We start from the raw sequence: 13,869 nt of genomic DNA on the forward strand, positions 1-13,869 counted from the left end.
CTTAGGTGCGGACCCAGCCGCAGAAGCGGCATGCTTTCCGTAGAAGCGCGACTGCAGAAGCGGGCTCCCGTTCGTAGAAGTGGCCCTCGCTGGGCTTGAAGACCTCCGCAGAAGCGGACCAAGCACCGCAGGTGCGGTACCGCAAATGCAGCCAAGGCACCACAAGTGCAAAAATCGCTGGGCAGAAGGGTTCATTTAATAAGAGACTTAGCCATTTCTAACCCATTTCTCTCACTCTTTGGGAGATTTTGGAGCTTCTAGACTGGGGTTTTACCTATCACTTTGAGGTAAGTAACATGTACTCAATATTAGTTTAATACATTGATTATGGGTAGGTTATAACATGTAAATTTATAGAATTTATGGGTTAGATGAAAAACCTAGGATTTTGATAAAAATAAGATTTAACCACGAAATTTACTATGGAATTTAGTAAAAATAAAATATTTGAGTTCATGAGGTTATGGGTAATAACTTTCTTTGAAAATTTCCGAAAGCTGGCCACGTGGGTCGGGGTGAATTTAGAAATCCTGCATTTGGGGTTGGGTAATCACTTTAATAGTAGGAATATGAGCTTTTGAACATGTAATGATTAATTTATATACCATTTGATTAGTTTTGGATTGTTCGGCACCGAATTGAGGGTTTGAGCACAACTTTTGACCGAAAAGTAGGCTTTGAGACGAGGTAAGTCTCTTTTCTAACCTTGTAAGAGGGAATTAACCCCATATGTGAATTGCATTAATATGTGCATCTATTTGTGGGGGCTACGTCCGCACGAGGTGACGAGAGTCCGTGCGTAGCTACTAATTAAGATATTGTCCGGGTAGTCCAGGACCCATATCATGCTATACTTACAATGTTTACACCCTACTGGTTAACTTAATTGCTTATGTCATATTGAAAATTGATAAAAGAGTTCTAAAAGTTTAAATTTCACTTACTTGAAGTTGTGAATGGGACACTTGACTGTTATTGAGAATTTGTGTTTCTTTAAAGTATTTTCTATTTGTGGAGCGGGCCGAATGCCTCTGTATCAGATAGATGCATCTATGGTTCGTGTCGTTCGACCTCGGCAGTGCACAGTTTAAATATTATTATGATTGATCGGGCCTTACGACCTCAGCATATTTTGCGAGTGATAAATCTTTGGAACCAGCTATAATTGATATTGTGCATTGACTTGAAATATAAATTGCTAAATAATGGAAAACAAACTTGAGATATACTCTTAGCGGGAAGAAGTGTTTATTATCCCTGTTGTTGAGTTTTCAGCTATATTTATGTAATCCATGCTTAGTTATTATTTTGATATTTTATTGTTAGCCCATAGTAAGTGTCAAAGTCAACCCCTCGTCAGTACTTCTTCGAGGTTAGACTGGATACTTACTGGGTACATGTTGTTTATGTACTCACGCTACACTTCTGCACTTAATGTGCAGGATCTGAGGCAGGCATCTGGATATCAGTCTGGCGCGCATACTTGATCCCTGTTACGAGACTATACGAGGAGCTGCCTTCCGAACCGTTCTGCAGCAGCCAGAGTCTTTCTTATGTTTATTGTTCTGTCTATCTCATTTCAGACAGTAGAGTAGAACTCTTTTGTATATTCTACTAGTAGCCCATACATTTGTGACACCAGGTCTTGGCACACACTAGTTGACTTGTGGTTTTGGTTTATTTCTATTAATATGATGGCATTCCGCTGTTTTCGTTTAACTTATTTTAAATCAGTTATTCTTAAATCTTTTATATTAAGGAAAGTTTAATTACTTGAAAATCTATTAAAAAGGGAACCCACGAAATCTCTTTACTGTTGTCTTGCCTAGCGACGGCGTTGGGCGCCGTCACAGCCTATATAATTGGGTTGTGACATCATATGTAGCGATGAAGCGATCTAATCAGAAGCGGAACTAGAATTTTGAGTTTATAGATTCTAGATTCTAAAAAAGTAGTTTATTAAATTCTTAATAAATTATTTATATATAATAAATAAATTTTAATATGATTACAGAGTCAGGGCCAGAGCTATTGGGTTCTCCCAAACTCGTAAGTAGGCTTATGTGTCCGGCCCTGAGGTCGAGGTAGAGTATCATTTACGGGTTTGGTCGAACTCATGAACCTTTTCTTAAATCTTGTATTTTGTATTAGGAATTTATTAAAATTATATAATAAGTAATTGGGAACCAAATAAATAAGACGTGTTGTAGATGTGAAGGTAAGTTCAGATCAATGGAACTTATCTAATCTTTCCTTCAATATCCCAAAAGAAATTTCAAACAATATAAACAAGATTCCATTCCCCCTTAATAAAACCCAAGACACACCCGTTTGGTCCCTATCTCCTAGTGGAAGCTTCACCTCCAAGTCATGTGCCAAACTCCTCCAGGAAAATCAATGCCCTCGTTTGGACTTTAAATGGATTTGGGAACTCAAATGCCCAAATAAAATAAAATACTTCTTGTGGCAATGTCTACACAACAGAATTCCTTGCCAACAATACCTCCAACACATTGGCATCAACATAGATAAGAATTGTGCCATGTGCCATACTGATGAGGAATCCCCACGGCACATCTTCCTCACCTGCACAACTGTCCAAAGGCTATGGGCACAATTAGGCTTAATCACTATCCATAACTCCAATGAGCATTGGTTGTCTTTTCTCAAAAACCAATCCCCAAAATTCATCAATACTTTCATTGACTGGCAACAACTCTTTCCATTCGTGGTATGGGGAATTTGGTTAAATAGAAACAGCAACAACATAAACAACACAAATTTCTCCCCGTCACTCAAAACCATTGTACATCATGCCATGGAATTCCACTTCATGACCTCTCACAGTAACCCTATTACTCAAAAAATGACCATTGACATCAAATGGCATCCCCCTCAAAAGGGGTGGTACAAACTCAACGTTGATGGTGCGCATGATAACCTCAAAAGTGGCATAGGTGGAGTCTTCCGAAGTTGCAGTGGGAAGTGGATTATTGGCTTCCAAAAGAAAACCAATGCCATATATCCTCTACACGCTGAATTACAGTCACTCCAGGAAGGCCTCAAATTAGCTCATAGATTCATGCTGTTTCCATTAGAAATTGAAACAGATTCAACAGACGTCATCAAAGCCATTGAAAATGGCCATGCTACTCTAAATAACGTAATCTTTTTTTGCAGGTCATTAATGTTCCAGCTGAAGGACCTAGTACTGAGGCATAACTTCAGAGAACGCAATAGGGTGACGGATGCACTAGCAAAAGATGCAAAAAACGAGGACGACAGCAAAAATATGCATGAAGAAGTTAAAGTATTAGTGTCACCACCAGTTTTTGTAGAAAAAACGCTTGCAAATGATATGAGTGGGGATCCTATTTTCTCTAAGAATGTATCTAGTAGTATCTGTAATATGCTATTTTGCCTAGAAAATCAAAATATTATGAAGGAAGGGCCATCTGATCCTTCACTCTTCGCATTAAGTGAAGAACAATGTAATATGCCAAACGCAACTTAGTATATATATATAATATCCTGTTTTAACGTTCAAAAAAAAGAAGTCAAGTTCAGAACTTAGTGACTAAGACGTGCTATAGGTTTGAAGTCAAGTTCAGAACTCAATTGTCTTGCACTACTGAAACAAGAGATCAATTGTTTTGAAATGAAACAAGAGAGCTACAAGCTCTCGTAGCTCAGTTGGTTAGAACACTCGCTTAATAAGCGAAGATCTTGAGTTTGACTCTGAATGAGAACATTCTATTTTTTTTGTATTTATGTATTTCTCCTTGGTTGTATTCCTTGCGCGAACGAATACAGTCGTTACAGGTTGCATTTCACCTTAGTTAAATACAATTGGTACGAGTTGTATCTGTATTTCGCCTTGGTTGTATTTATTGCTCGAACGAATACTCGATGTGCGAACGAATACTCGATGCGCGTATGAATACAGTGATACAAGCTGGTAACAATTAAATAATATTAGGCAAACTATAGTTACGTATAGTAATTAGGCTCTAAATTGTAGTGTTTTATAAAAATTCCTCAATTTTAAATCTTAGCTCCGCCTCTGATCCTCCCATGAGTCTAAATAATAATATTAGGCAAACTACAGTTACATATGGTAACTACGCACACCTCTTAAGAAGCAAATAAGAAAATAATAACTTTACTGTATCACCCCAAATTATAACTATTGGAAAACTAACTGAAAACTATTATAAATCCAAAGTGTTGAAAAATACAAGAGTAAAGTTGGTATAAAATGCTAAATTATGTCTTGTTTTTTAGAGTGGACTAGTAAAAATGAATATATTTTTAATATAGCGGACAAATAAAAGTAAACGAATGAGTAATATTTGATGAGAACGTCTGTCTTTTATAGACCAGGGTTAAATCCTAGGTCAACGGTTAACTGATATATCAACTTGTTCAGCTAGCCGATTAAGTCCGAGCATTAAATCGATCCATTTATATTTAGTTGATGGCTAGTTAGGACCACCTTAAGTGTAGCTTTTAAAGTATATACAATCTAGTTAAATGTCTTAATTGAGCTTCAATTAAACAATAATTTAGTGAACGATAGTTGTCTTGGGGGGGAAGGGGGGGGGGGGAAGGGTGGTTTCAACTTAACTTTCCAAAGAATTGGGTCTAAATTAATTTGGCGAATACAGTTATTAACTAATCTATTTTCTTTAGGTTGTTAGCTAATTAGTTCGGTTGGCGTCACTTACAATAAAACTATTAAAAATATCTTTTCCCATAATAGCTTAAATTTTTAAACAAAATGATCATACAATTCAATACAAATAATACTTTCTGATTAAGACATTTCGAGCCTATTTGGCCGAGCTACTATGAGGCCAAAAGTACTTTTTTCCTTTAAAAAAGTATTTTTAAAAAAAATTTAAGCTGTTTGGCCAATACAGAGAAGTACTTTTGGTCAGCAGCAGAAGCAGTTTTTCTGCTTTTGGGAAGAAGCAAAAAATTCTAGCTTCTTCCAAGAAGCAGAAGCAGAAGTGGAAAATTAATTTATTCAATATAAAACTATCCTCACCATAAATTTATATTTTTCAAATTATCCCTTACTAATTTAAGTTTTTTCTTTTCATTTTTATTTCTAGATTTTACCATTCTTTTAAAACTAAAGATATCATATACATGAATCATATTGTAACTTTCCAGATTCTTTATTGACTTTTCTTGTTTTTGATTTTTTCTTGTGTAATGTCTTGTAACTTTCAAAATTCTCTTCTTTTTTGACACTAAAGTAAATTATCTACATCCTTCTTTGGATTATCAAATCTCTTCCTACAAATAATCATTTATAATTTCTTATGTTGTATGCTATTAGTTCTCCAATCTTTAAAACAGTTATCAAATCTAATTTGTGAAAATTACCTACAAATAGTTAATAAATTTACAATTCCATCGCATAATCTATCTATATATTATTAAAAGAAGAAGAAAACGCATCACACATTAAGCCAAGTGGCAGCCCGACAATAGGCCACTTGGCAATGTAGGACAAAGTTAGTAAGGTTAGGTAATACTAATCAGTTTCTTTTTGAATTTAAATTTTAAAAAAATATATGCATTATGTGTTGTTAATAATTCGTTACTCTTTTTGAATTTGAATTTAAACATACTTAACTATTTTTTTTACAAAAAATTTATTTTTATATATTTAAAATTATTTCTATTTTACGTTCAATGCCATCTTTCAAGTTTGACACTCAGAATCATCTAGTTACAATTACCATGGCTATACATAATTTCATCCGACGATATTCTTCTACCGATAAGGAATTAATTATTATGCTAATGAAGGCATTAATGCAGAAATTGAGGAAGGAGATGGACCTTCTGATATTCCTTTAGAAATGCAAGGCAAGTCTTCTACAAATATGGATGCGTTGTGTGATAGACGTAGAGATGAAATTGTTGAGAAATATTATCATGTGTGAGTGACTTTACTTATTATTTCATGGTATTTTATCAATATATAGTAATTTGTGGAATAGACTTCTAATTCATACTGAATGATGTATTTTGATAATTAAAATCATCATGTAACAATAAGTAATTATACTAGATAATAATATATGCTTTGGTATAACTATATGTGTAAAATTGATTTAAATCTTTAATATGTTTGTTTACTTTATGTTTATATTTTAATTAAATAGAATAAAAATAATAGTCTCTTACGATAAATATTTGAGTTTATTTTTCTCTATAAAAGAATTATAAGACCTTAGTACTATTCTTTTTGATAATTTGACACTCAGAAGTACTTTTTAGAAAGATTGGCCAAACACAATTTATTAACCAAATGTTGCAAAAAGTACTTCTTAAATAAATTGCCAAACACAAACTATTTTTTATCAAAGTACTTTTAAAAAAAGTACTTCTAAAAAAAAGTATTTTTCAAAATAAGAAAATTTTTGCAGCTTGACCAAACGGGCTCTTAGTTTGGCTTGTGTGGGATAATGATAAAAAATTGAAAGAACAAATTCGATACCAGCTATCTATAAATAAATGATATAATACCCCAATTGGAACATTCTCATTAATCCAAAAGTAGTAACCAACTTCTACAGAGATAATGGAAGTTGCAAAAGTTCTTCACATGACTGCAGGAATTGGGGTGTACTTTTTGGAGTTGAGCCTGTACTAACAGTTAAGACTGTTGTGCTCCATAGTGTCTCTGCTTAAGGGTCGATTGGTTACTGATTCTGGTACAAAATGCGGAAATATATTTACCCCATATTTGGTTAATGTATTAATTAAAATCGGTATAAACATTAAACCAAAATCTTGGAATTATCTATCCCATATAAGATTTGGGATTATAAGTGTGGGTAGAGCTGGCTTGGAATGGCTCACTGCGTTGTTTAACACCATCTTTAGGACGAAGAAAATACCTGAGGAATGGAGGTGGAGTACGATGATTTCGGTATATAAGAACAAGGGAGATATCCAAAATTGTAACAACTAAGGGGTATCAAGCTGCTGAGCCACACTATGAAAGGCTGGGAGAGAGTGGTGGAAGTGAGGGTGGGGAAGAGCGTGTCTATTTATGAAAAACAGTTCAAATTCATGCGGGGACATTTGACCATGGAAGCCATTCACCTTGTAAGGAGGTTGGTGGAGCAGTATAGGGAGAGGAAGAGAGACATACATATGGTGTTCATCGATCTAGAGAAAGCATATGACAAAGTTCTGAGGGAGATCCTATGGAGGTGATTGGAGGCTAGGGGTGTGTCGGTGGTTTACACTAGGGTGATTAAGGACATGTATGATGGAGCCAAGACTCGAGTGAGGACCGTGGGGGCATTCAGACCACTTTTCAGTTGTGATGGGCTTCCACCATGGGCCGGCTCTTAGCCCATTCTTATTTGCCTTGGCGTTGGATACATCGATGCGCCATATTCAAGGGGAGGTGACTTGGTGTATGTTATTTACGGATGATATTATTTTGATTGACGAGACGCAATGCGGGGTTTGTCGCGCCCCCCTTTTTCTCGCGAAATTGGGTTTATGACATTTGGTTGGGACAACTCTTTCCTTTTGGGAAAGGGGTTTTGCAATTTTGAAGAGTCGCCACCTAACGATTTTAAGGTGCATTAGGGCACCTATGGGGTTCAACTACAACTACATTTGATAACCAGAGATAGGGTAAGGGCTTGAAATTATCCCAAGGGGAAGGTATTAGGCACCCCTCAGGATCCACTAGTGTGGTTCCCGGCCAATTAGTTTTTTGAATTTGTGCAATTAACAAGTAAACAAACAAGGCTCAAATAATAGGGGATTTTAAATACACAAGTGTTAGAAAAAGATTAAATAAAGCAGGGTTTCGAAAAGAGTTATAATCTAAGTATGCTAATGAATGTAAAGGGGTCCTAGGTTTGTTTATAATATGGATCACATCAATGCAATACCCAGTAATCACTCCTCAAAAGAGGGGCTACACGTGGTATTAGCGCACCGGTCATCATATCTATATCTACCCTTCCCACCCCGTAAAGGTATTAAAGCACGGATTGGTCTCGACCTCTATTGCGTGCTATTACCCGTCCCATTCCTATCAGTCCCGGAGGAATTTTAGGACTACTATTCCTACAAGAGGGAGGATTTTAGGCTGACTCTTAGGTTTAAACGTAAAAAGGCTAAGGCGACATACGAAAACACGTAGGACTGCATTTAAAGGGGAAACTTGTAAGCAATTAGAAGGCTCATATAAACCTCCGCAAATAATGCATATAAATAGCACGACTCAAACACATATAAAGTCTGAATTTTTTAAGTCCAAAAGCAGGGGATTTGAGTCAGAACCAGATTCATTATATAGCTCAGATAAGAAGTCCAAATCAGGCCTGCCTGTTGGTTGTAGCAAGTGATAATTAACGAAGGCAGTTCCAGTTTTATTCAAGTAGTTACCTAAGGCTAGCCTAGGCGTAATAATGATATCCTATGAGCACGATATCTATATTGATTAGGAATGCAGTAGAGCAGTGATTAATTTTAAGCAGACAATTGGAGATCCTATTGACATGCTTTCTAACGGTATTAAGTCGAGGCAGTGTTTGCGAAACTTATTAAAGAAGCGGCAGATTACTAAATTAATCCAATTCAGAATAATAACATGAACTAGATGGCTTTTCCAACTAAATTATTTTAAATTCTACAGGCATGATTTCTATTATAGCTATTTAGATCCTATAGGCATGGTATCTAGGTATGTGAAAGCTGACTTGGGACTTATAGGCGTGATTTCTAAAGGAAACGAGTTTGGATACATGCTGTAACGAAAGTTGAGCTTCAGTTAATTTATATCCTATAGGCATGATATTTAATTGTAGAGCTGATTTTTAACCCTATAGGCATGTTACCTATTATTAAAGCCACTTATGTCCTATAGACATGATTTCTAGTTGTGTGAAAGTGAAGCATGCAGAATTGGTTTTAAACAAAGCACGGATCCTATAGGCATGTTATCTAACAGACCAAACTTGAAGCAAATAGACCCTATAGTCATGTTATCTACCCGATTCACCCACAATGTACAACTACCCACCCTTTTCACTAATCCCCCGATATTGTTTACAAATTATTACGGTCCCAATGATTGAATTACAAAAGAAGTGCAGAAATAAGAAATTACAACCAAAAGAAGCCTGATCTTGACTTCCTATCTGAGTTATATAATTAATCACTTCAATGCCAATGTTTCAAAGCCTTTCTCATACCTGAGTGTGTCAAAGTTCCCTAAGGATCTTAGGGGATCCCAGGCAGTGCTCACACCTAGGTTTACATAACCAAATAGAATGAGTTCAGTGTGGAAGGGCCAGCCCTTATGTGCCCAAGATCAGAATGAACTCAAGGGTCCCAAGGCAAGGCTCACACAAGAGGGGTAGAACCTAGGTTCTAAGAGTATAGTGGAAGTGCAGAACAGAGATTTATTAAAACTGGGTTGGGAATAGTAAGTGGTATAGGGTGTTTTGAAAACAGTTGTAGTAGTGAAACAGAATCAGAAATCATTCAAAGGGGCAAGGGATTATGGGATTCATTGTATAACCCCAGCAGGGGTCTGATTTGGTCATGCACAGCAATAGCTGATGCTGGCATGGACACAAACCATCCAAAGGAACACAAACACATATAGGGGATATGGGGGTTTGGGATTCATAAGGTAGCAAGTGCATAGCAAATGACCGATAGAGTACACATATAGGTAAGCATTAATTTAAAAAGGGAAAGGGAACGTACTGTGAGCACGTGATTTTTGCTCTACATGAATTACTCCCATAGTTTCAAACAAAATCATTTCTTTTCATTTTGTTGATTTTCGTGGCATTTTTGTCAATTGGTTTGCATTTTTTGTCTGTGCATTTATTAGTGAAAAATACAAAAAATATGTTGCATTTGCATTTAGGATTTAACTTTGCATTTTAAAGAATTAATTAGTATTAGTTGTTTTATAAAAATGGGGAAAATCACAAAAATAGTTATTTTTGCACTTTTAATTTTAATTTTTTTTAACTTTTGTAGTTTTTCCTTTAATTTGGTACTAATTTAGGTTTCTTTTAATTTTAATATAGAAGAATTTTTAAAAGTTATTAGAATAAAAAATATGAAAAGAAAAGAAACAAGAGAAGGAAATTCTGTTTGGGCTACTTTGATTAAAATCCTACAAGCCCAAATCATTTAATCCCCAATCCGGCCCAAATCGCCCACAGCCCAATCACCCCTGAACCGGTCCAATCGCCAAACCCCAAAACGATCCCGTTTAATCCAAGTCTGATCAGGACCGTCGAGGTCTCCAGATCCAACGGCTGTGAACTCAAGAGTCTTGAGTATAAGACTGTCCGAACCTCCCCCCTACCCCATCTCTCATCACTCTCTCACACCCCTCTCAGAGACCCGTCCAGAAACCCTAGCCGCCGCCTGAAGTTCCACCGCCATCACCGGCGGCGCCTCCTCCAATCACTACCCAAAATAACACAAAATATTCTCCTCCACTCCCTCTGTCCAAATCTTCAATCACCTTCCCTCGAAACTCCTTGGAGTGTCTCGAATCTTGATTTGAAAGGAAACCCTAGCGCCGCCCTTGTTCTCTCCACCGCCGGCGCCGGTCCCAATTCACTCCAAACTAACACCCCAGAATCCCCATGGTCCCCTCTTCCCCAATCTCAAATTCTTGTCCCTAGAATTTATCCCAAAATGTTCGAATCTTGAATCTAAGTCCGAACCCTAAAACCTCAAAGCCGAGATTCGTTGAAGATTTAGGCTGAATCTGACTTTATCCATGTGTTCTTGATAAGAACACATGATTAACGTCAAACTTGGTTTAAATATCGAAGATTCGAAGGCTCTCTCCAACTCCTTACTGTCCGAGTTTCATTTTTAGGTATTTTTCCCTTTTTCTTTTGTTATCTTTTCCTCATGTCGTTTTCTTTGTTTCTTTTATCTTCTGCTCATTTCTCTTTTCTTGATTCCCCTGTTTTTTCTAGTTTTTCCAGACTTGTTTTCATGCATGTTAGTTTAAAATCTTTCTCTGTAATTAGTACATTAACTAGTTTAGTCTTAATTTGTTAATTTAGTTAAGGTTCAATAGTTAATAAGTCAGTTAGTCTAGGTTTTCTTTTTTTAATTCGATTGAGGCCATTTCAGTGCTCACAGAATATATTTGGATAATTGTGTTGATTGGGCTTTGGGATGTTTCTGATCCACTTGCAAGATCAGCCTACCCAAATTGGGTTTAGGTTATTGGGTCATTTTGACCCATGTTTGGCCTGAGGTTTAAGGAGTAAATACATGGGTAATCAGGGGTAAATTAGGTAATCTAATTGGGGGAATCTAATCAATAACAGAAATAGGAAGCTTCTAGTAGGGGTTTTTAGCCAATTTCAGGCTTTTTGGATAGTTAACTTGGAAAATAAGTCATAAAATGAGGGGTTTAAGTAGGAAAAACAGAAAAATAGAAGGACTAAAGGCTAAAAACCTAAAGTCTGAAGATGCCCTAGTAACTTGCCTATAAAGGCATTGTTACTTAGAGCTAAAGGAGAGGATTTTTGGGCATTAAAAAATACTGAAGAGCTTTGAAGCTTGAGACGACCAAAATTCCAAAATTACTATTCCATTGAATTTTTAGAGTGATCTCGAGGCTCTAAGTTCTAGAATTCATTCTCTAGCTTGTCTAAGGTTGAAAATTGGTTTGAATTGCTTTGGGTTTCAGTAGTTAAGGCTTCAGAAGTTCCTAGGGTGACTTTGAGTTTGAATTTGGTTCATTCCAGCCTGATCTGGGAGTCTATTGGTGGTGTTTGCCTGAAATTACTTCCTGGGTTACTTGATACTATTCTCTGGGTTTTGAATTAACTTGAAACAGCTGCTGATTACTGCTCGCTGCTACTGTTTATCCTTTGCTGCCTTCCTGATTTGAATTTACCTTTTGTTTGGCCATATCCAGGTACATGACTTTGTAAACTCAATTGATTGTCATGGAATTTGAGGAATGAAATGGAAACAGGAGATGGAGCTCATGCATTTTTTTTATTTTTTTTACTCTACTAGTTTTGTTTACATTCTGAATCTATTTGCTTGGATCTGTTTGGTTTTATTATTGTGAGGCTCAGATGTAATTCATGTAATAAGTAGTATGTGTATTATGTTTACTAATTGGTCATGTGGTATGCCTAGATTATCCTAGTAAGTTTGAATGCAATTTGATCCTTAGGTCTAAATGGGAAGTTGATCGTTTACTGGGCATGTTGTGGATACACTATGAGTCTAGTAGTTATATTTGAAGACTATTAATTGCATCTTAGGTATGAATTAGCTTCCTTTAGAGCCAGTATTTAAAGGTCGTGAGGTTGAGAAGTTTAATGCATGGTTACAGGATCAGGGTTTTAAATGCAAAATCATCAGACGAACGCAAAAAGTAATTTACAAATTAGTTAACATTCCCTGCGTATAAGCCCATTGGATCAGTTTTCATGAAAATCCCTTGATTTTATTTTCCTATATGTGTATTGATTTAAAGGTCAGCACGTTTTGATTTGAATAAAACATTTTATTTGTTTATTATTAACAGACCCAAATTGAAATCTGTATAAGTTTGGGCCCAGTAATATAATAACAAGCCCAAGTAAGATTAGCCTTTGAATTAAGGCATTTGGCTGAACTAGGGGCCGTCAGAGGCATTTCCAACTTGGGCTGATTCTTAGGCCCAATGTTAGATAGCCCTTTATAGGGCTGAACGGATTTTCCTCCTCTTAGGCCCAATGTTAGATAGCCCAACAGAGGAGGAAAATCCGTTCAGCCCCAGTTTGGTAACTGGGTACAGCATGTTATCAAATATTAAAAATTAAAAGCTAAAATTGAATTGCACTTCCCTTGTTCTCCAGGTGGGCTCCTGACTGCTGAACTTGAAAAGAACAAAATAATAAAAAAAAAAACAAAGAAAACTTTCTGCCCCAGCTTGGTAGCTGGGTACACGGGTAACTATTAAACTGAATTATTCTACCAACTATTATAAGAATTTGAAAGCTAAGTCCTATTATCCAGGGATGTCCTGACAATTTCTAATAATTATGAACCTAAGTTATATCCCCTAGAGGTATTACCCCCACTACATTTGTTGTCTAAAAGGTCTTAAACTACTCCCCATTACCCAGGTGGGTCCTGACAACTTCTAGTTAAAAGATAGTTTTAACCTAAGTTATATCTACTGAAGGTACGACTCCCACTATATCTTGTTATCTAAACAAACTTTAGAGCTATGTCCCATTATCCAGGAGGGTCCTGAAAACTCCTAATTGAATCCTATCTTAAAACGTGCAAACTTTGAAACCAGCTTATACTCCTATTTATGCTAAATTATGCTACTCATGATTGTTTTGAAATTTAAACTAAGTCCCATTTTCCAGGAGGGTCCTGAGAGTTTCCAGTCATACCTGTTTTGGTCCTTGCTTTTTCCTTAAGGAGGGTTTCTCCGAAACCAACGAAAACTTTCTGCCCCTGTTTCAATCAAGAAAATTCTTGTCAGTTTAAAAATGTGGTGGTTGGTTTGTGGCCTTGAACTTTGAGGGTGATTGCGCCTTTTCTTCCCATGATCGCTGATTCCATTTGAAGACCTTGCTTGTTTGGTGACTAACCACTTTCCTCTGTCATCTTTACCATTGAAAATACCTCTTCTCCATTCAGACCCAACACCCTCTATCTGTTGCATTGCTCATGAACTGGCATCTACCCAACCTTTGTGTCTCGCATGAATCCCAAAGCACGTCCATTACCCCCCACTCTGTGTATACGCTGTTCTTTCTTGACTTAACCACTGGCTTCGGCCTTGAGGTCTGTTGCTCCTTCATTTTG

General features: G+C 36.5%; 1 protein-coding gene across 1 annotated transcript; it reads left to right on the top strand.

Annotated features, from left to right (window-relative positions):
- Positions 1 to 2,866: 2,866 nt before the first annotated feature.
- LOC109215848 lies at positions 2,867 to 5,960 on the top strand. Its single transcript, XM_019379961.1, has 2 exons — positions 2,867 to 3,404; positions 5,824 to 5,960. Exons 1-2 carry the CDS (start codon positions 2,867 to 2,869, stop codon positions 5,958 to 5,960), a joined length of 675 nt encoding a protein of 224 aa, XP_019235506.1.
- The last annotated feature ends 7,909 nt before the right edge of the window (positions 5,961 to 13,869 follow it).

This window comes from Nicotiana attenuata, unplaced genomic scaffold, assembly GCF_001879085.1.
Source record: "Nicotiana attenuata strain UT unplaced genomic scaffold, NIATTr2, whole genome shotgun sequence".
Classification (NCBI taxonomy): domain Eukaryota; kingdom Viridiplantae; phylum Streptophyta; class Magnoliopsida; order Solanales; family Solanaceae; genus Nicotiana; species Nicotiana attenuata.

Bases quoted from the DNA above. Each gene is read 5' to 3' on its own strand.
- LOC109215848 (XM_019379961.1), top strand. From the start codon at position 2,867: ATGACCATTGACATCAAATGGCATCCCCCTCAAAAGGGGTGGTACAAA. The intron at 3,405-5,823 runs GTAATATGCTAT...ATGCTAATGAAG, and splicing joins GAATGTATCTAGTAGTATCT to GCATTAATGCAGAAATTGAG.